This window comes from Vicugna pacos, chromosome 2 (assembly GCF_048564905.1).
Source record: "Vicugna pacos chromosome 2, VicPac4, whole genome shotgun sequence".
Taxonomy (NCBI): Eukaryota; Metazoa; Chordata; class Mammalia; order Artiodactyla; family Camelidae; genus Vicugna; species Vicugna pacos.
This window is the reverse complement of record NC_132988.1, coordinates 16,418,886-16,442,031: the sequence shown is the minus strand read 5'-3', so window position 1 is coordinate 16,442,031 and position 23,146 is coordinate 16,418,886. Positions and strand designations below refer to the sequence as shown.

At 45.7% G+C, this 23,146-nt stretch overlaps 1 protein-coding gene across 16 annotated transcripts in view; it reads left to right on the top strand.

The window, feature by feature from the left end:
- The window catches only part of ARHGAP10 (Rho GTPase activating protein 10), a 301,281-nt gene that overhangs the window by 254,447 nt on the left and 23,688 nt on the right, over window positions 1-23,146 (top strand). For all 16 annotated transcript variants that reach the window (XM_072975997.1, XM_072976004.1, XM_072975925.1 and 13 more), the window contains one exon: window positions 7,153-7,312. In XM_072975997.1, coding sequence (XP_072832098.1) covers window positions 7,153-7,312 — 160 coding nt within the window. The remainder of the gene's footprint in view (window positions 1-7,152; window positions 7,313-23,146) is intronic.

The following is a 23,146-nucleotide window of genomic DNA, read 5'->3' as shown; positions in this document are numbered from 1 at the left end:
GAAGGGGGCTCCCTAATAGCAGTGTGTGTTAAAATCTCCAATTACACCAGTTGATTTTTCTGCTTTCCCTTACAGTTCTGTCTGCTGCTTGAGGCTGTATCATTAGGTGCTTATCTTCATGTTCCGTTGCCTTGCCGCTTTATCAGTGCAAAATGATTCTCTTTGTCTCTCGTGTAGTTTATTAAGATAATTATCTTTATTTTGGTTTATATTTGCCTAGAATAGCTTCTTTTTTTTTATTTTCAACCTTTCTTTGTCTTTTTGTTTTAAGCTTGTTTCTTGTCGTTGACATGGTATTGGATTTAAAAATACATTTGGAGAATCACTGTCTTTTAATTGGTGAGTTTAATGCATTTATATATATTGTAATTACCATTACGTTAGAATTTCTGTCATTTTATAATTTTTGTTTAATAATTTTGATACTAATTTTTCCTTTCCTCCTTTTTCTTTACACAAGCAAATATTATGCTGTTTCTAATAATGTACATTCTGTGTTTGTCTCTAAGGTGGTTGCCTTTATTTTGAGATTTATAATCTCATTTATCTATTGACTTCTTAAACTCAAGTATGTTTCTCTCTTCATCTCTAGTAAGATAAATAAATAATGGAGTGTCATCTTTTGTGGACTGTCTACTCATACCATGTTGATATTTTCTAGATTCTGGACCATTTTGGGTTCTTTTTTCTCCCTTTTCTTTTGCCCTAGAGTTTTTAGAAGACAGCAGTAGACATTGAAAATCTCATATTGTTTCTTTTATTTAAATATTTGAAGCCTGCTTTCTAAGAGTGTTACCACTATAGGTTTTTACGTAGCAAACCCTGGGTGTTTTTATGTCTATCATGTTTATTGTGCCCTCACGTTTGAACAGCAGTTTGGCAGTTTGAATATGCAGTTCTACACTCAAAATTCTTCTCCTTCAGTATTGGAAAGATACGACTTCAGAATTGTTGTAAATTCAGATTTGCTGTTGAGAACTCTCATGTCAATCTGTTTTTTTTTTTTTTTTAAGTATGATCTGCTCTGTCAGGAGGCCTTTTTTCCTTTGTATTTGATATTAAATTTCACAGCAATGTACCTCATGGGCAGCGTTTTCTTTATTTCCCTGTTTGATGCTCGGAGTCATTTAGTTTGAAGTCCTTGAGGTTCTTTCATTTTGTGCAATTGGTCATTCTTTCTTTAAATATTTCTTGTCAATGTATTTCTTCTTCTGGGCAATTTTACTTCTGTTTTACATGTTACAAACCTCTAAACCTCTGAATTTTTTTCTTTGTTGTTGACATTGAGTTTGCTGTCTTAGTTTTCTTTGTGTTCTTAGAAGTTAAAGTTAGTTGTAAGTCCATGGTGAGGGGGGATTTTGTGGGGGCACTTGCGATTATGATGACCTGGAGCCTCTTTCTCTTCCTTCCTTCTTTTTTCTACTCCCTCTCCGGCTCTTGCCTCTGCCAGGCACACCAGATCGAACCAGGTTCTTTGGTTCAGAACCAGCTATTAATCTTGTGCTTAAAACTCTCATCCCAGGGACAGGAGTGGGTGGACGTATCAGATCCATTTCCCCAGGCAAGTGGGGAGCTTTGTCATAGATTGGTGGCCTCCATTGAGTACGGGGAGCATCTCTTCACCCTGGTTCCACGTGGGGATCCTGTTTCTACCTTGACCCATGCCTGGCGTGTTGTAGGTGTACTGGCCCAGTGGCACCACAGGATTTCAACGTCTGCTGGTTCTGCTGCTTTTGATGAGTCCTGGAGCCAGGAGACCTTTGGCTTGTGCTGCTGCTGAGCTCTGAAACCGTTTCCTTTCTCTTTCACGGAGATACGTAACAAGTTTTCAAGTGCTGTTACAGTTTTTAATTTATCTTTTGAATGTCTTAAAAAAATTTTTTTTTGTTGTGGTTGTTGGGCATATGTGTGGGGAGAGGTGGGTTTCCACTTAAAATTTCATTGTCACTTTGGCTGGAAATTTCCTGACTGACCTTAATTGTAAAAGTGTTACTGTGTTGTTATAAGTGGAGTTACTTTGTTTTCAGTAACGCTGTCTTTGATCCTAGTGACCAGCTGTTTGATGTTTAGAAGCCTCTAAGGTCATTCTGACCCGATGGGAGGCGTATCTGTGTGTCTGTGGAACTGCAGAGGGTCTGCGGTTGTCTTCCATTTGACCCAATACCTAACTGTGGAGTTATTAGAATTAAGTTCAACTAATGCATTCGATCTTTTCTCTCTTTTCTTTTTTCTTTCCTCTTTTCGGTCCCTTTTCCTTTCCTTTCTTTCTTCTGCTAATTCATAAGCCAGGGTGTTTGAGAGAGGGCATTGTGGACTAGCCTTACTAGTGGAGACAGCCCATTTCTGAGAAATTTTCCAAACTGTCCTCAAACATTCAAACACGCTAGGCTAAGTAGAGAACAACAGGTAAGGGAGGCAAGAGAGCTCTCTCTGACTCTGTAACGACTGGAAAGTGTATCTGCGGGGAGGACAAAGGAGATATGAACGCAGGGGGAGGGCAGCTCTCAGCCTCGGGCCTTCCAGCAGTGCCGCAGCAGCTGCGTTTCCCTGAAATGAGCAGAAGGCGAGTGGAGCGCATCGCTTGTCACCATCAGAACGAGAACGCCCAGCTAACTAGAGTAAACGGGTATCAGCATGTTAAAATGTAGGTGATAAACATGCTCTGCATTGTTAGCTATGGTGCAATGATCAAACGTGTGTTCCGTCTGCCTGTTCAGCTCTCTGCCAGTCGTTCCAGCTCGTGTCAGTCTCTCATGGAAACGAAACACCTGTGCTCGTGCTTAGGGTCATAAGGAAATCAGACTAAATACTGAAATCCAGTAGCTGGCACGAAAGGCACACTCTGTTCAATACCTTTTTTTTGTCTATTTTTTTTTTAATGAGAATCTATGTCTGTTGGGATGACAAGAGAGAATCCGAAATACTTGCAAGACAACACCTCTCTCTATTTACCATAATAACAGCAATAACCACGACCACCAGTAGGGAGAAGCCCGCTCCTTATGCTGAGGTTTCTCTGGGGCTTTCTTACATTTCTCCGTCTTCCCCTTTGCTCTGTCCATCCAATCCCACAACTTCAGCTCTAACCATGTGCCTCTTACATCAGTAAAACTGTCCCAGAGCTCTGCCTCAGGGCCCTGGGGCCGAATAAGCAGCTCTCCTCTGGACATCGTCCCTGGATCTGTTACTGACAGCTCAGCCCCAGCATGTCTACAACCCCGTTTGCTCCTTGTTTTATTTTTTTCCCATTTTTCTAATTGCAGTATAGTTGATTTACGATGCTGTCAATAGTAAGTTAGTTTCTGGTATATAACATAATGATTTGGTTTTATACATGTAATATATATATGTAATACTCCTTTCCATATTGTTTTTCATTGCTACAAGCCATTGAATAGTTCCCTGTGTTGTTTATCTTGCTCCTCGTTTTTCATTCCCTATTTCAATTGATAATTCACCGTTCACCCAGTTTCCTAAGCCAAGAACTTGAGGCTCATGGTAGGTTCCTCTTTCACCCTTCACCTCTGCTCACAGAGTTCTGATGGCTGTAATACCTGAATATCTCTTGCATCGATTCTTTTGATAGTATTACTTTCCTGTTTAATCCCTGCAATGAATTCCTAATCCCCAGAGCACAAATCCAGATGCCTCAGTGAGATATGGAAAGCTCCACCCTGCCACCTTCTGCTGTGATGTCTTTACCTGGCTATCTTCTGCCCCTTCGGCTTGGAGACCGATTCCTCACCTTTGTAACTCGGCGTCCACTGTGTACCTTGTGTGTGGAAGCTCAGTAAAGGCTGGTTGATTAAAGAGAGATGAGGCTTGATCCTCAGAAACTGCAGATTTTGTGACAGTTGTTTGAGGTTTATAGATTTCACCTCCCCTCCCCTTGCCTTTTCTTAATTCCTAGAGGCATTGGCTTTTCAATTTCTCGATCTTTTCTGTGACAGTGTGTTCACAGTCAGTAGTTCCTGAAAGCCTCCTGATTTGCCTGGCACTGTGTTGGGTTCTCTAAAGATTACCAAGATGAGATACGGTCTCCACCCTTTAAAGATGCATCACAGAGATGGAGAGCTAAAACCAGGTCAGGAAACCATTCATAGACACTGCCATGTAAACTTGATTGCTGCTTGCAGTTGTGAGAAAAGAGAGAACCCACAGAAAAGGTGGTTGGCGAGCGCTTGGTGGGGAAGGTGGGAGTGGAGCTGGATGTGGCGAGAAAGCCATTTTCTTTTCTGGATGATGGTGCTTCTATTTCGTGAGTGTCTTACCTTGGAGTCTGTTTACAGTGAAAGTCCTTCAGCCCCATTTGTGTTCCCATACCTGGAACAGCCTTGTTACTCGCAAGTGACGTGTCTGGCTGTGGGTGCCTGTGAAAGGGTAGCACCTAAGGAAAGCGGTTGTGTAATGCTCCAAAGAAGCCAAAGTGACAAACGATGAGTGTGCCCGACGTTAATTCTCAAATGCAAGTTCGTTTCACAGGATTGAACAATCTTTATTACCTAAATTGTCAAACATAGAACTTGTTTTTTGAAGCTCGACTCTTTTCAGACTAGTTCAAAAGAAGTCATTTGATTTTGATGAACTGAAGTTTTAGAATACTTAACTGTTAGTTGCCTGATATTAGTGTTTCTTCAAATTCAGTGATTCTCTAGTTGGTAAGCTCATTCCTGAGCCATGAGAGGAGAAGGAATTTGGGGACACAGAGTGTAGGAAAGCAGGCTGAGGGATCTCTTCATCTGATGAGTTTGTGCAAACCTGTTCCTTCTCTCTGTATTCTTTTCACTTGAGGCTTCAGATTGCCACTCTTTGGCAGAAAGGAAGAGAGAAATTCTCTTACTAGCGTGTGAGTGAATGTGCTGAATGAGTTCGTGCTGTGGCAGTCTGCTTGGGGACAGGATTGGGGGTGGTGTTGGGGAGTGCGCGTATCTGGTTGCGAAAACATTTCAGGGACCTTTTGAGAGGAACCTTAGACCCTTGGGCTCGACTTCCCCAAAGCTGCTGCTCACTGACAGCTTTCTCCCTGGTGGAGTGAGTCGGGGACTAGCTGGGCCCAGACTCTCATCAGCTGCTCTCCCCGTGTCATGTCTGGCCCCAGAGCCAGGGCCCAAGGCCCAGGATGCAGAGGGCCGGCGTCCAGCCTCCTACAGCCAGGAGAATGCTGGCCTGTGACTCACTGTGGGGGTTGTCCTGTTCTGCTTCGGAACCAGCCGTATTGTGCAGCTTCCAGACAAGCCCCGAATCAGCAGCTGTTGTGTAGGTGAACATTCAGGAGTTTCCCGGGGTTACATGTGAGACCATCTTAATTTCAAAGGGAGTCATTGCCCAGATGACCGAGGGGCACAGGCCAGGGCCCGGGAAAGCCCTTGTTCTTGGGCTCGTTTGCAGAAGAGAACTGGATGGATTGAGCTATCCAGGCCCTGAGGGAGAAGCTGCCTTTGTTTCAAAGTGGACTGTATCCCAGAAGGAAAAGAAATCAACAAGAAATCGTAGTGGTCTGTCAGTGGGTTTCAGGTCATTTGCCTGAGAATTAGCCATTCTGTTTGGGGCTGGATTATTTCAGTTAGCTAAATGCCTTTGGGGTGAAGGGCTATAGAAACAGGGACTTGACTGAAAGAGGGAACATACAGTTCTCTGGTTGTGTGTCAGTGAACAGGGACAGGGCAAGGCTTATAGAGACGTGGGCCGGAACAAGACCTGCCCACAGAGGGTGTGCTCACCTCTTGTGCCGTCAGATGTCTCTCCCTGACATGTGCATAGAAAACGGAAGCTCTGAAGACTCTCCTTTACCACAATCTTCTGCACAGGGTCATGCATCCCCCTACAACTGCTTCTGTAAGGAATCCCTTCTTCAGCCATCACCACCACCTCTCATTCCTACCTGCCTGAATCCAGCTTTTCTAGATCTCACTTGGAAGGTTCTTTTAGCCTTAGTTGTAAGCTGGGTCAGAGTCAAGGAAGAATTATTTTCTACAGTCAGTTTTCAAGGTTCGTATCTCAGGGTGGAGCTCACTCAGAGCCCAGCGTTTCTCTTGGGCTCCGTGATCAGTAGACTTGAAGTCCATCTAAGACGGTCTTCGGAGAGCAGGTGCCTTGCTGTTTTTGGCGCTCATGCAGGCATGTTTCTGGGACAGAGGGCTGAGGAAGAAGGAAGGTTTCATCAGCAAGAAGCTGTGTGGGGCTGGGTCATGTGTGTCATCTGGTTCCATGGTGGTTTGTTGAACAACAGTTAGGACCCGTCATTTATAAAATCCAGGCCAAGGCGGCGCTGTCTTAGTAAGTTGCTGCTTCCATAAGACACCCCAGAACAGTCACTATGTAACGGGGACCATCACTTTGGCTGAAGGCTCCAAGCTTCGATGGGGACTTCAGGTGTGCTGGTGGCAGCCAGGAGAACCATGAAAGCCAGAAGAGCAGTTGAGGGAAATGGCTGCTCTTGGAAGCTCTTCTCCATCTTCTGCCCAAACCCATAGTGTGCATGAATGATACTCAACATATTTTATAAAATGATCCTCTTTGAGTGAATAACTCATGCAACCCATTTAAGAAATGCTTTTAAGTTTTGGTTTAAAGTCATCCCCTGCAGTCACTGTAGGTTCTTGTAGAACCTCCTCCCTAATATTCACAGGGACATAGAAGTTCCTCTGTGTCTAGGATTTAACAAATGGGGATGTTAAATCATCATCTGAGACACCGGCTCAGAAGACCAGGTCCCTTGTAAGTTGTTTGATTTGTCATGTGCCGGGTGGAGACCAGCAGTGGCTTAAAGACTAGAAAGCGAGAGGCTGGACCCTGCAGGGCTGGTGCACTGCTCTGAGGGGCTCTCAAGGTTATCACTGACTTATGTCTGTGCTCCTTATAGAGCAGGGAGCCGTTGGGGCCACCATGAAAGCATTTCATCTTCCATCTTGTCTGATTTGGACTATTTTCTTCTTGTGGGGAAAACACTCCTCACTGTGTATTGTCTATGATTTATTTTAAGCACCTTTGGTTAAAAATAAGTCAACAACAGAATCCTTAAAGACAGGACACCAACATACTTTTAGACTGAACTGTAAATGTAGTTTTGAATATAATTTGATTGACCAATCAAGCGATGCTGCATACTTGTCTGTGGTTGTGTGAAAGTTGATGCCTTTTTCTCCTCCCTAGGTGACAACCCCAGTCTTCTCAAGGAGGACACCCCTCCCAGCAGCCTGGACTCACTTTCCTCCCCGTCTCCCACGATGGCCACTGCCCACGGGCCCCCCGGACCAGACAGAAATCACCTTCTGGCAGATGGGGGCAGCTTTGGGGACTGGGTGTCCACTGTGTAAGTAGCTTAGCTCTTCTGTTTGGTGCTGAGGGACGGAGGAGGGCTGGGACCTTCATTTTACAGTGTGCTTGGCTGGCGGGTACTGAGGCCATTAGATCTAAGGACTTTTGTTCTCTCATCAGTGGGGCTGCCCAAGGGAGAAGGGCCCATGAAACAAGGCCTTTCTTGAATAGGGTCTTGGTGTTCCCAGGATGGAAGGGGTGGTGAGTGCTGTTTCAAATCTGCTTTAAGTTCACTGCGTGCCCGTTGGGGGTTGCACAGAGGATGCTTTCTCACTAGGTATGCAAACTTCTAGAGAGATGTGAACACATATATCATGATTGATACAGACTTCTGACATTTCCTATAGAAGGATGCTTCATTTATATGAACTTTTGAGAGCTTTATACTAGCATCCTGCTGTGTCTACTCCATTAGCACCCTGAGTAACTGACAACTGATGGGTGAAATACCTGATTGTATCTTCTCGGTTTGGTTTAGTGCCTGGCGTGTGCAGATCAGCTGAGGTACATTAGGACAAATAACATCAATACAGACAAACTGCCGTGGACCTGGTTTGACCCCGTGAGGGTTCGTCTTTCTGTGCTTACTGAGGCTGTGGGGTGAATGCAGATTAGTGGTGGTGTGGGACGTCAGATTTCAAACAAATGCTCAGAGAAGGAGAAAAATAAAATAAAATAGAACTCCACTAATAATTCCATAACATTACTTGATTAGTCAATCAAGTTACATCTAAAAATACGTCTGTAATTCAGCCTGAGATTATTTGGCTGTCCTGTCTTTAAAGTTAAAAAAAAATTAAAAAAAAAATCCAAGTTACTTAAAATAAGTCACAGATAATGATGTCATTTGACTCTCGCTGGGCATTCTTGGGACTTTAAATGGAGTTGACGAGTGTTCCTCATATTTCCTTGGCTTTTTATAGTTACTGCTGGATTCACATGAAATCATTATGAACTTATTAAGTATTAAAAGAGGCTGGGAGAAATTTGGTATGCTAAAATTTGGGGGTGACCTGGAGATTTTGAAAATCTAAGGGAAAATCAAAGTGAAACTTGAAATATGGATACCCGTTCCCCAGATGAGATTTTTTTTTTGTCCCTTCGAGATGGTCACGTATGTATATTTAAGTGCTGAAGGCTGTGCGTGGTGGATTTGAGTTCCACGTTCTCACGCATGCCTGTCACGGCTGCAATTCTTTCTTTCAAAATAAGGACACAATTCCACTTTGGTGCTTCAAGTAACAAAGACAGTGGTTACAGAGGAACGAGAATCTGTAATCCTGGGTGCTCTAGGGGTCCAATTCGTGTTATGTGTGTATGTGTGTTTGTATTGTGAGTGTGTGTGTGTTTAAGCGCAAACCAGATCTCGCATCACATCTGTCAGTAAGACCTATCACAGTCAGTGGAGAATGGTGGAGTCGGTCACTCTTCTTCCATTGTGGTTCCGTGGAGAAGTGGCATTCTGAGCCACGACACAGCCACGGCTCAGTTCACAGCACGTCCGTGGCTGAAACAGGAAGAACTTAATATTCTGGGTCACAAATCCAACGAGGAGTGAATTCCCCCAGCTTCCTATTCGTACAGATTTAAAAATGTCACAGAAAGCACTCCAACCTTGAGAGGCCAGAAAGGGAGAGGAGGCGAAATAAGTCGTTGAAGCAAGTCTGGAAAGGAGATTCTGGTCATAGATCTGTAAGCTTTCTCCTACTGGAAGAGCTTGATTTTTTTTTTCTGTGCATTGGAGAAAATTCATCTCTGTTTCTCTTCAGTCTGTAGGATGTTTCTTGTGTATCTTTGAAAGGATTGACTTACAGACCTTTCAGTCTAGATTTCTCATTACATCGGGGAACTCTTCTGAGACTTGAGCATCCCTGGAGGGCTTGTGAAGCCCACAGTGCTGGGGCCCACCCCAGAGCGACTCTTAGGGTTGAGGGGGAGCCTGAAAATGTGCATTTCTAACGTATTCCCAAGTGGTGTTTGGCAAACCCTGATACAGATTCCTGTCCGTCCCTCCCCCCATGGCTCTAGGCATGTGCTGCTGTAAACAGCTTCTCTGAGGAGTGTGCGTGGAAGAGTTAGTGCTCCCCACTCCCCTGCCTTTCTCTTCCTGGGATAGTGTGTGTGTGTGGTCCTCAAGCAGCCCCTGTGTGCCTCCTGCAGACTTGGACTCCCTCTGCCTGAAGTGTCTCCCTTCCTATTTGCTTAAGATAATCCTGACTTGTCTTCAGGGCTTAATTTAGTTTTCACTTCCAGGAAGCCCCCTCTCTTGCTCTGATCTACAGGAGGATTGTAAATAACACCCTTCTCTGTCTATAGCCAATCCCTGATGCTAGGAAACGAATCCCTCCCATTATTAGTGAGTACTTACCATGTGTCATTATCTGGTAGCAGTAGTGTGGATGTGTATCTAGGGATCTACGTCAGCACCTCCATCTGCCTGCTTATCTATCTTATTTAGTTCCGGCTGCTGTCACAACAGTACTTTGATGGAGGGGCTTGTGAACCACAGGAATTTGTTTCCCACAGTTTTGGAGGCCAGCAGTCCAAGATCAGGGTGTCAGCCTGGCTAGGGTCCGGTAGGAGTCTGCTTCTGGTTCGCAGACTTGCTGACATCCCCCTGTATCCTCAGGTGATGGAGAGCAGAGGGAGGAAGCAGGCTCTCTGGTGGCTCTTAGGAGGACACTCACCGCATTCCTGAGGCTTCCACTCTCACGACCTCACCTAATCCTGGTTCCCCCCCGAAGGCCCCGCCTCCTAATACCACCCCTGGGAGGGGCACACCGACACGAGTTCCATAACCCTATTTAATTTTTCTCTCACCCCAAGATTGACCGTAAAATTTTTGATGATGGGAATTTCTTACACCCTTTGAACTTTATAGTGATACTTGACATAGTTATGAATACATATTTTATTTCCTATTTTAATGATTATGTATTTGTAAAAATCCTTTCCCGCTGGAAATCTCATTTCTTTCTGTGTGTCACTGAGTGTCTCTTAGGCAGCCATGTTTGGTTTCTGATCCATCTTCCTCCTTCTTTATAAAGATTAAAAACCCTTCCCCAAGGAATTTCACAGAATTAATCTCACCATTTTCTCTTTATAGCATTAAAAAAAAAAGGTCCTTAGCATTTGCACATTTAGTTCTCGTCGTGTGCTTTGCTTTCCTTTTCGTTTCTTTCTTTTTTAATCTATCATTTCTGCATGCCAGCTGCACAGTATTGATTATGGTAGCATCTGAATAAATCGAATAAAACCAAAGCTGCTGCCAAGGTCATTGACACGCTGCTCAGAGCCTTAAACAACGAGGCCTTGCCTGGACTGCCTGGTTTTAATCTAGAGCGGCGACCCTCTGTTCCAAAATTCACATTTGCCTTAATCCTGAAAAATGAAGACCAAATGTATACGGATCACCTAGGACCCCAGTAGCTCTGTCCTACAGAAATGCCGTGATCCCAGCCACCGGGAAGCAAACTTACAGAGGAAAACCTATGGCAGCTGAGATTCTGATACAGGCAGTGTGTAAAATACAGCTGTGGCCTCTGACAGGTAGAAAACAATACAGCAGAGTTGCATTTCTTGGGTTTCCGCTGGTGTTTATGACTTGTGGGTCTTATTTATTGCAGTCAGTCAGTCTGGAGCTGTTACGACCTGTACACTCAGTGAGGTGATGGGCGACTTCATTGCCAGTGAAAAATTGCTGGCTCAGTCTCCTTAGAGGACATTACATCATAGGTCAAGGTATTTCACATGTTCCAAAGTCATTCTTTTTCCCAACAAAGGAGGTTTCTCTTCGATTTTTAAATGATGGAGCAAGTCCTTGACAAGCACTTTTTTTCCCCTCCAGTTCCCTGCCACAAAAGAAAGTCTCTTGTAAGAGATAGCAGACATTGCTATCTGTGTCCTCTACGGATTTCAGATGAAAAGCTGGCACATGCCCACATTCAAGATGGTAGCTGGGAGTGCTGGGACCCTGAGCTGTAACTCAGTCTGAGCTCTGGCAGGCCAGGGGGCAACAGTCCTTCTCTCCCACCCCGTGAGAGGCGTGGCTTAGTTTATCCTGAATGTGAAGATGCTCCCAGGGGCTCCCCTGAGCCGCTGTTGCGTGGCAGAGCTTCGTGGCTACCCAGACGTGATGCTAGTTGCTTGAAGTCATTAGACAGCAGACTCCCACGCCCACTTACAGCCTTGTGCGTGTCATCCACAGACTCCGTGTGCCCTCACTGTTGACTGTTTTTATTCTTGTCTATGAAATAATGTCCTCTGAGCTGGGCAAACAAATAGAGGTTCCCCAGAGACAACTACTTGGCATTGGAAATTATTGGACTCTTGGTTCCACGATTGCTTTTCTCAGGAGTTGATGAATTTTGTGGGGAGATATCAGAGTATGCCTTACATTTGATTTGTGTCTCACAGCAAACCAGAAGTGATTTGTCTGAAGTTCAGAAAAATCATCATCTTAAGATTTTGCTGAAATTGGGCGCACACCCAGAAATGATAAGGTAGCAGTTGTACGTAGGCCAGCGTTGTCTTCACCTCTTCCCTTCCTCTCTCTTCCCTGTTGACCTCTCCTCCACCCCTTCAGGGAGGGCTTCCTTAACCCCATCGCTGCTTGACTTTACTGCTCCTGACCCTGCCAGGGCCAGTCAGTCCACCCTAGGAGTTGATGTCTTTAATCTGTATCTGTCTTCTTATGATGATGGTTTGCAAAGAAAATAGGGAATTTATCTTTTCAAAGTTCTGGGTTTTGCATATCTGCTTTTTTGCTAACTTGACTAAGACATACGGCTTTTCTAACAAGGGAGGAAAAGCTATGTAAATTTAAAAAGAGATCAGGAGAGGGTGGTATTTAACCCCCCCACCACCAAAGTGAATTATCCATCACAGAAATTCCCAGCGTCTTTATTGGCGAGTCAGGAGATCACAACCTAAGGAAGGGGGAGAGCGCCTCTCCTCCTCTGTTTCGCTGTAGATGCGCGCTGGTTATGGAAAGTGGTGGGTTCCGTGGACCAGGGTCTTGGTAGAGCTTGTGCTGTCACATGGGTGGATGTACCCTCTGGTGCTGGGTGCTGTAAACTGGAGGCCAGTCCCCTCTCCCATCCTCAGTGAGCAGAAGAGTCCCTGGTGGGTTCAGAAAGACTGAGGTCTAAAATAGCCCAAGTGTCAGGAAGCCCGGGGCAGGTGAGCAGGCGGAGCGCGTCGCCGTGCTGGGAGCCCCGGCAGCCCCGGGGGTTCTGCTCGGAGGTCAGCCCCTTCTGGACCTGCTGGGGGCTGGGACTTAGAGCAGAAGCTTTGGCTTCAGCGGTGGCTGGTGATTAGAGGCTGTGGAGAAATCTTGATAACTGTGTGTTAGCTGTTGGGGGCCACCTCATTTCATTGTAGCTGCTTGATAAACATTTCATGTTAGTCCTCATGTCAAAGCCAGTGGAATAGAGATATACTCTGTTTTTTTTTTTTTTAATGGCAGTACTGGAATTGAACCCAGAACCTTGTGCATGCTAAGTAAGCATGCGATCTACCACTCAGCTATACCCTCCCCCAGAGATAGACTCATTTTTAAAGATAGGGAAACGGAGGCTCAGAGAGGTAGGAAAATTGCCCCAGGCCACAACAGTAAAGGGTACAGGTGGAGCCTGACCCTGATCTGTCTGCCCCTGTGATCTGTGGTTCCCTTAGATCTGTTTTACTGTCGTTACTGAAATTGTCTGGTCGCATGTGGGAACCTCATCAAGTTGTAGCTTCCGCCCGATTCTGAGACCCAGGGAGATGCCAGCGGCTATCGGCTGGCTGCTGCCCCTGTTTTGATGAAGGAGTGCTGACCCTGTGCTAAGTCAGGTGGCTGTGGTTTATAATTATCTACGGGGAATAAACACTTGAATCGGAATTGCTGCACATTCATCATCCAGCACCTCTGGCGGTGATTTGAGGAGGAGGCCATCGCCCCCTGCACCAGAGTGAGAAGCTTGGAAATTTGATATTTTGCAACAGGGCAGCTTCCATAATCTTTTTATGAGTAACATGATATCCAGGAAAGCTCAGGGCCCACATACTTGGCCGTCGACCATCAGCCTAGTCACATGCATTTTAGGGGGGATGACTTTAGTTCTGTGTGTTTTCTTCACTCTTCTCTCCAACTTTTATAGGAATTTTGCTGCACCGACTACCTCGCATCTTCCCAGCCTTCCATACCTGCCCCTTGTGTCTTGCTGGGGTATTTTTGGTATTTGTATTGTGCACTTGGCACTTGCGTGGGGCCTAATTCACGTCTTTCTTTGCTGTACTGTGAACTACAGGTTCTGAGATGCGGAGGTTTTATTTTCACGCCAGATTGTCGATCGTTCCTGTAACTTTTAAGGCCTGTGATGAAAAGTTGACTTCCCAAAAGAAAGACACATGTCTGAATTTTGGTAATAGCTTTTCTACTGCTTTAAGACTCAAAAAAAAAAGAAAAAAAGCAAAGAAAGCAAAACAATCCTTGTTGTTTTGTTTTTCTTTTTCTTTTTATTTCATGGATTTCTGTCGTAATTTGTCGCTGGCTGTGCGTAGACTGGTTGGCTGTGTCTCAGCATTAAAATGCAGGCAGGGACCCCGTGTGCTTTCCGTAAGTCGGAGGACCATGAGGTAGAACGGGAAAGCACTGCCTTTCGAGTCACACCGAGCGTTACATCCTTATTCTGGTTCTTAAAGCTTTGGAGGCCTTACACAAATGGCTGGAGCAAACCAAGGCTTAGCAAGATTATCTGTAAAGGGGGAATAAGAGCCCCTTGGAGTTGTTGTGTTCAAGGTACCACATGTAATAAAGCCCAGTCACGGCTCCCCAGGGGGCCCTAGGCGGCCACCTGCTTGCCTCTTCCTTTCCTCTGAGAACGTAATTTGATGCTCTTAGTTCAGCTTGACCTGACTTCCTGGTTCACCAGTTATGTGATCTCCTCACTAAATGATGCAGGGAATTAACCTCGCTTGTCCCAGAGAAGCCTCAGATATTGACCTGAAGTTGTGTCGTTTCCAGCAGTTACAGTAGTTCTTCCGGGAGGGCTCAGGGCGCCTGGCTCTGTCAGTGCCTCCCGTGGAGAAGCCTCTGAGAACAGGGCCCTTGGGTATCGCATGACCAAGGCATGGGCTTCCCACAGGGACCCAGCCGCCTCTGTAAAGTATTCTGAGCGGTGAGGGGAGCTCACCTGTCACCTGCACGATGGCGTCGGTAACCTGCAAAACACCCGGGGGGGGGTGACCAGAGGGCTTTCTTGGCAGAGTAGTGTTGTACCCCTTTTGAGCTGTGCTTTGGAGCCCCTGTTTTGTGGCTGTTTTCCACAAATGAATCGAGCTGGTAGAGACATCCCTGTCAGTGACCCTGCTGAGACCTGTAAAGCCCCACAATTTTCTGAAAGGAAGCGATAGCTCCTTTTCTGTTCAGCGAGCAAGCTCCCATCCAGCCCTCGTACCTGATTCCATAGTGATCATCTGGGAGGAAGAGAAATGGAATTCAAGGAACACGCTCAGTGAAAGATTGGCCAGAGATGTAATTCTGAGATTTCTTTCATGGCAAAACCCAAGAAAATGATCAAGCTGGGAGTGAACTTTGTAAGATCTGGGGTGATAGGATGATGCTGCCCCCGGCAACCTTGGCATCCCGCATTGGGGGAATGAGAGTCCAGGGTGGCCGTGTCCAGCCCCAGAAGGCTTTGTCTTATTTATCTGTGCTCGAGGGATTTCCATCGGTGCCCTTCCCCCTCTCCCTGCCCACTTCCTGCAGAAGGGGCTTTTCTCAAGGGTGATCGAGCTGTTGCTTTTCTGTGCTGGGTTGATGTATTGACTGCCTCCCTCCTGCATGGAGGTGACCACGAGCAGCTGGGGAGGAGAGCTGCTGCTGCAGGAACGTCCTGGGTGCTTGCCGACTGGTGTCTGGCACGCACGGGAGCCCCGTGCTGTAGAGCAGGGAAGATGGAGGAGAGCAGGCTTCTCAAGCACCAGGGCGTCTGCCGTCATTGTCTTCATCTCCCACAGCTCTCCACTACAAGGTGGATTCTCATCTGGTCCATCTGCTCCAGGGATCAGCCAGCGGCTGCCTGTGATCATCAGTCAAGCTTTGCTGGAACCCAGCTACCCAGTGATTTACATTTTGTCGGTGACAGCTTTTGTGCTGCTGTGATGGTTAAGCATTTGCGAGACCTGCAGCCTGCAAACCCGGGAGTATTTGCTGTCTGGCCCTTTACAGAAAAAGTTTGCTGCCCTCGATCTAGTCTGTAAATGAAACTGATCTTTTCGGAGAAGCCCACGTCTCTTAAACCCTGGTTTCAACCAGTGTGATTAATTGCCGTGTTTTAGGTGGGCTGTTCAGGTGACTTTTAAAAGTAACTGTTACATATCTTCTCATGTCACTGAACCAACCAAAAGTTTTGCTTATGGTTTTTGGATGTCTTCAAGTGTGTAATCATAATTTCAAAAGGCCTTTAGTATTTCAATGAATAAAAAGTTTATTTGGGGTCATTCTTTTTACAACCTGTGGTTTAAGATAAAAATTTTATTTCAGAATAGTTGTAGATTTACAGAAAGTTTACAAAGATAGTAGAGAGAGTCCGCCTTAGACCCTTCACCCAGCTTCCCCTACTGTTAATATCTTACACAGAACCGTGGTGCTTTGGTTAAAAATGAGGAATTCACACTGTTATGATACTATTAAATACAGACTTTATTTGGATTTCACTGATTCCACTCATGTCCTTTTTGTTCCAGGATCCAGTCCACAAGATCCCATTGTATTTAACAATTTTTTTAAATGGTGACATTTACCTAATATCTGTGGTTTTCCCCGTTTTGACATCGTTTGTTGTCTTTTGGTAAAGGAAGCGATTCGGTCGTCAGTGATGGCGTATGCCTGGAAGGCAGAGGCGGCAACAGCTGATGCTCGGAATGAGGGCGTCGTGACTGGGTTCTCCCTTCTCCACTCACTGCTGTGTGCTTTACAGCTGTCATGTCGTTCGCATCTCACAGCCACCCAGCCGACTAACCAGTGCTTTCACTTTTCAGGAAACTGAGACCAAGGAGATTGCAGCTTGCCCAGGTTTCAGTTGTGGACCCTCAGTGGGGGCTAATAATGCCATCTGTGCCCCAGCCTTTGTGAGTGAGAAGTGACCTCCCCCTCCCCCCCTTTTAAAACAAAAAAAAAGGAACAAGCTTAGGGAGATTCAGGAACTGCAAATGGGCACGCGGCCAGAGCTGTCTTCACAAGCCAGTCGTCTCTGAGAGTGGCAGCATTTCATGCACTTACAATTTGTGTAATAAAACCCTTCAGCTGCCCTGTCTGGGAGTGTCAGATTCAGTGGTCCTGTGCCCGGAGGATCTCTGCCTCCCACCTACCTCCATTCGGCCCCTTGTGTTCTGTTCCAGCCCCTGGGGTTACTTAAGGCTGTGAGCTCCCTGCAGGCATGTTGCACCAGGGCTCAGGACCGACATGACCCTCAGTGAGGCACCTTCACCTCTTTGTGGTGGTCTTCTTGTGTGTCATGCGGAGAGACAGCATAGCCTGGAGAGGGTGGTGCACTGCCCAGGGGTAGGGAGGTGGTGATGATTCTGACCACGGGAGCATCCGCTCAGGGCAGAAAGCCTTCCCTCGTGCCCACGTGACAGTCGGCTGCCCCCTCCTCTGCTCTCCTGCGGGACCCTGGGAACTCTCTACGTCATCATCACCCTGTGTTGTGGCGATCAGTCTGTCATTGTCTTCTCACCTGACTGGGAGCTCGTGCAAAACAGATGTCACAGTTCCCTGAGTGTCCCCCCAGGGCCTAGCACAGGGCTGACAGGTAGTTCTCAGACCGTGAATGATGAGTGAACGGGGTCCACTTCGAACCCTCCTAATGGGCAGTAAAGGCCTCCTCACTGAACACTGTGGGTCACGGTGACTGACCCAGGCTTTTGCTCTTCTCCCCTGGCGTCCCCCTCCCTGTGCTCATTTGGACCCAGCAGTGTGCTGGCTGAGGAATTCTCCCTCTGTGGCACTTAAGGAAGAACAGTGGCATTTATTTGAACAGAGATTTCCCATAATATACAGATCTACAATATTTCCTTCTGTCTTTATTAACATTTTCAAACACTTTTGCCCAGGACAGCTGTTCTAGACTTATGCTGTATGTTTCCCGGGCTGGAATGAGAGATCATTTCACTAACGTGTTAGCTTCTGCTCGGAGACCTTGCAAATGAGGTTTTAAACATCTTTCCTTCCAGTGCAAACTTCTGACTTGATGCCGACATCAGAAAACCATAGTCAAAGATCTTGGTTGGGGGGGTTTAATCACTTCAGAGAAGCATTTCTTTTCTTAATATGTTTTCTCTCTTCGAATTTTAAATTCTGCTCTGGGCTCCAAGACTTGTATCGCCAGCACGGCCCACCGCCTGACCCGTCTCTGCTGTGCAAGAAATGTTTGTTATAGACGCAGACGCTCTTGGGTGACGGGTGCAGCTGTTGCCGAATTTTAAGTTAAGGCCCTGACTCCTCTCCCCCATTTCCGAAATGTTTGTGCTCTTTTGCTGCCAGAAATTTTTTTAATATGCATGGCGCGTGGAGTCTGGTGTTAGAGAAGATTGGGTCACAGTTTGAACCAGAAGCAGCAATACTGCTGATTTGTTAGATTTCGAAAAGTAAAAGCTGCAGAGGGGACACATCCGCAGCTGCCATCATAATTCCTTGTTCTTGAGGGTTTCTTCCTTCTTGTCGTGAAAGCCACAGGCTCTGTCCCGGAGATACAGACCTGTTTCTCCAAGGCACACGTTCTTTCTGTCGGGGAGAATTCTTCTCATCACCTTCACAGACATGTGTTCTATTCCCCAGCTCCTCCCCCTCTGTTGCCTTAGGAATACCCAGTACACTTTCTTTTTCTTTTTCTTTTTGGCTTTAATATTTTTATTGAAATACAGTCAGTTTACAATGTTGTGTCAGTTTCTGGTGTACAGCACAATGCTTCAGTCATACATGAACACACATATATTCGTTTTCATATTCTTTTTCACTGCAAGTTACTACAAGGTATTGAATATAGTTCCCTGTGCTCTGTAGTATAAACTTGTTGTGTATCTGTTTTATGCATAGTAGTTAGTATCTGCAAATCTCGAACTCCCAATTTATCCCTTCCCACGCTGGTAACCGTAAGTATGTTTTCTATGTCTGTGAGTCTGTTTCTGTTTTGTAAATAAGTTTATCCTTTTTTGTGTGTTTAATTCCACATTATCAGCGATATCATATGGTATTTTTCTTTCTCTTTCTGGCTTACTTCACTTAGAATGACATTCTCCAGGTCCATCCATGTTGCTGCAAGTGGCATTATTTTATTCTTTTTTATGGCATTATATAAATATGCCACAACTTCTTTATCCAGTCATCTGTCGATGGACACTTAGGTTGCTTCCACGTCTTGGCTATTGTAAATAGTGCTGCTGTGAACATTGGGGTGCAGGTGTCTTTTTGAATTGGATACATGCCCGGTAGACGTTCAATATGTCTTTTCAAGGATGAGTTTGAGTTAGCAGTAAGAAAGCTTTGTGTTTTTACTGAAACCCTCTTGTTTCCCTTTCTTTTCTTCAAGAAGGAAAAGAGTTCTTCTCAAAGGAAGGTGGTGATGGTGTTGGCTCTTCTGCCCTGAAAACGGAGAAGAGTCGAGATTCCTTCAGGTTAGCGTGTGAAACTGGACAGGCAGCAGAGAAACGGATACTAGGGCTTCTCTGTAATTTGTTTCTGTTTTTACCAAATGTGGTTTTTGAGCTTTTCAGGAAGAGTTGACTTCTGCTTCCAGTTTTGCAGACCACAAGTTGGCTTTCAGGAAATGTGCGGCACGTAGGTGCTTTTTGGTAACTGGTCAGCCGCTCATTATTAAGTAAAGTCCGTGTTTGTGACCATGCCAGTCCTACTCATCAAAAAATCCATAGTTAAGGGGCAGCAGGAAGAAGGAACTAAACGGGTGTTTTTTAAATGCTCCAATTTGGAAAGTGGTGGAAGAGGACGCTCGAAGTGTTTCTTTATGTCCTAGCAGGTGGTGAACGAGCTTTTTCTTCTTGGGTCATGTATCGTTTTTGATTGTTAACCTCAAGACTTTCTTAGCCAGGGTTCTCCCCGGAACCACAGGATACAAAAAAGGACCCAAGTGTTTTCCCCTGCTCCCAAGGATGCTGATGTCAGGAACTGTGAAGCCTGACATTTGACTCCCACATTTGCCTGCCATGATTCCAAGGATGCTGGCAGCAGATGGGGGACTCCGAGTCGGAGTCGGAGGACAGTACTGATCACTGCTATCGTGGTCCTCAGAGTATGAATTCCTCAAGGCCCGGTCCCCACAGAGGGATGCCCCGTGGGCCAGATGACACCTGTCTGTGAAGTGTTACAAGAGAGGAACCCAGATTTCAGGAAAACCAGATCTTTTATGACAGGTGGTCAAGCCTGCTCTTCGCTCTAGGGGAAGACACAAACTTTATCTTCCAAGGCTCTGTGTTCTACAAACATCCTTGAAAAGACAGTCCAGGACCAAAGCAGCCAGTATGTCTGCTCACTAGAAGTACAGAAACACCGGAGACCCAAAGAGAATTGTGTCCCAGCACATAGGTAGCTGGAACGATTCTAGATGTAGAGAAGAGATGTTAATTCATCACGTACATGGATGCCCTGGGACCTCATTCTCTCCTAGGGCCTGGGCTGAGCAAAACTGCTAGACCTTTGCTATGGGCCGTTATTTCCCAAATGCCTAGAGTTCCTCTAAAATGCTTTGAATCAAAGAAGAGAAAGAGACTATCAGAAATTCTCTTTTAAAAGTAATACTTTCCAAGTAAACAGCAAGGGCCTACTGTAGAGCGCAGGGAACTATATTCAGTATCTTGTAATAGCCTATGATGGAAAAGACTCTGAAAAAGAATATCTGTATCTGTGTGTGTAACTGAATCACTTTGCTGTCCACCAGAAACTAACACAACATTGTGAATCAGCTATACTTCAATAAAAAAATTTTAAAAAAGTAATACTTTCTTCTACTGCTTTTTGAGAAAATGTAAGTATTATATTCTAAAGAATTCAATAGTTAAGAAAAAATTTTTGATCCTTGTTACCAAAAAAATCAAAGTAAACCCCAAATTCTAAAAAGTAGGAGATGGTTTATAGAAAGAAGCTCATGTTTACAATTTCCTGTGTTGAAAAGAAAGATTTGGGTGGTTTACTTACGGGAGACACCTGTGAGACATGCCATCCTCTGGCCCCTGCTGGCCAAGGGGAGAATTCTGCTTGGGTCTCAGAACATTTATTTAACCGCTTCTTGCCTCACCCCTACTCCTGCCCAGTGCAGATGTTGGTGAAAAGTTTCTTGTTTTCACGCAGCTACTCTGTTCTGTTCCCCAAACTTCGGCTGTGCGCGTCTCCTCTTTCATGGGACTTCAGTTCTCCACGTGACTTCTTATGCCTCATCTCCACAGAGACTGTTTCCAGACTTGGTTTTGCTTCCTCTCAAAGAACAGTCCAGCTTGCAAAGTTTGTGTCCACATGGGATTCGAAAATCCAAAGGAGAGGTCCTGAGCTGGGACTTCTGAGATGCTGTGAGAAAACCCAGGAGCTCAAATAGAGAAATTTAGGGCTCAGCTGGAGTCTGCCGGGCTCTCTTGGAGAACCAGTGAGTGTGGGGTCGCATAGCACATCTGGACGTTGAAAGACAACAAAAAGATCACGGGAAACAAACGAAGAAACAAAAAAGGCTTGTGTTGAGAGCTTGACCCTGGACTGGGACAGCTGACCCTGAGTTCCTGTTTGGGGACAGGCTGGAGAAAGCCTGCCTAAGGACAGACAAGCCCTTACCCCCTGCATCTGCTGTTCCAACAATTCTTTCACTTTAAAAGGGGTATTTTCCCTTTATAGAAAACCCCCTAAAACACACAGACACACACACTTTTTTTTTAAAAGAAAGATGTGAGGATTAAGTAGATAATAGCTCTAAAATTCATGACCTTTAGTTTTAAAGAGCCTGATCAATCCACACATTGTCGCTTTGTCTTCCTCCCGTGGCTGTCCTCTCTCTCTGCAGGTAGACAGCTGTCATTTAAGCACTTAACTTCATGACGAGGAAGGGCTGTTGGCAGTGTGGTAAAACGTCTCGTCCTCCACCACCACCACCTCCACCTCCAAGCACCTCGAGTAATTGCTGGGAGAGAAAATGGCAATGGTTGGGCTGGCTCTGGTCTTCAATTCCCTGTCAGAGCGTCACTCATGCCTTCCTCTCCCTGACTGATTAGTAAGACACCGTTACAGGTTCGTTTTCTGCTAAAGAATTGAGTGCCTTTGCTGCTGGTGATGTAGATCACTTTGAGATTTACAGGTTTCTTTGCTTGGCATGAAATAGGTTTTATGACTTCCAAATGAATGGCTGCAAAGGGGGGCTATAAATATGTTGTTCGAAGGATCATGTGTCTAAAATGCACTCCACCTTTTCTGATCAAAGGGTAGCAAACCTTCTGTGTGCTAAATACCTATCAAGTGGATAATGCAGTGACAGTTCATGTGCCTGACTTACAAACCCCGGTTGTCATGTGAGAACATCTGAATTGGTTGCTCAGATGTTGCTGAAGGCTTTCTCTGCCAAGCACCCTGCCTGGCTTTGTGAGGTCTCCGGAAAGAGTTAAGCACCCGCTTTTATCCCAGAGGCAAGAGAAGTGTCTGAAAGCATCACAGAACAACTCATGCCAACCTGGCTTCCCACCTATTGGTGCTCCAGGTCTTCGGAGAAGGTCTGTGACTTCAAGAGGCTAAAGGAGAGGTACTTCCCGGGGAGGCAGCTGGGGCTGAGTGGAGGAAAGCACGGATGACCGCCAGCAGGGGAGGAGGACTGTGAGACGGGGTAGGGGACCGTCAGGAAGTGGAGCTGTGGGCAGAGTGGCCAGGCTGCTGGGGCAGGTGGGGGAGCCCCTGGAGGGCAGGTGGGGGATACATCTGTCCTTGGGGGGGCAGATGGGGGAGACTAGGTCTTACCCAGGTGGCTGGAGTGTGGCCAGTTGGGCTGGTCGAATTGGAGGAATGGGCTGGCAGTTTGGCTGGGAGACCGCAGGGGTAACACGGGCATGGGTGGTGAGAATGGGGTAGTCTCCTGTTAATGATAAGAGGGGAGACAAAGGGACAGGCCCTGGGAACTTTTTGAAGTAAAAATGGCCAGGATGTGACGTTAGTTCTGCTAGAGAAGAAGCATCAAAGATAATGCTCAGGAATGTGGAAGGACAGGGAAGCTGCTCACGGAAACTGGTTTGAGCCAAAGAGGGTGAATTTGAGATGCAGAGCATCTGGGTGCAGCAACATTGGATACTTGTGTGTTGAACATGTATTGGAATGAAATGAGCTTTCCACATGGTGGCTTTTAAAGCAAGCTTCAAAGACCGTAGGGACTCCAGTTTTGAAATCACTGAAGAATCATTTAATTCAGATCGACACATATAGAGGCCCCTCCATGAGTCCGTTCACTGACCTTCTTACATTATTTTCAAAATCTGCAAATATTAGGGAATGAATGTTAAGCTCACCAAAAGTTTACTGTTCACTGGTTTCGCCCTTAAACGATAGTGTTTGGTCCACTCAGGAGGAATCTTGATTCCCACTGGCATTCTTTTTTTCTGAGTTGTTACATGTACATGACCAGATGAAAGAGCTTTAAACATTAAAAGGTAAGTGTTGAATTTTTAGAGCTGTAGATCATATGCTTGACTGTAGGTTCTTGTGACTTTATAAGCAGAAAACCTGAATATCTCAAAAGTCTAAGCAACTAGTTTTGGCCATTGGATTCTGGTGTCCTAATGAGTGAGCCAGTGTGGCGCCAGGTTGGAC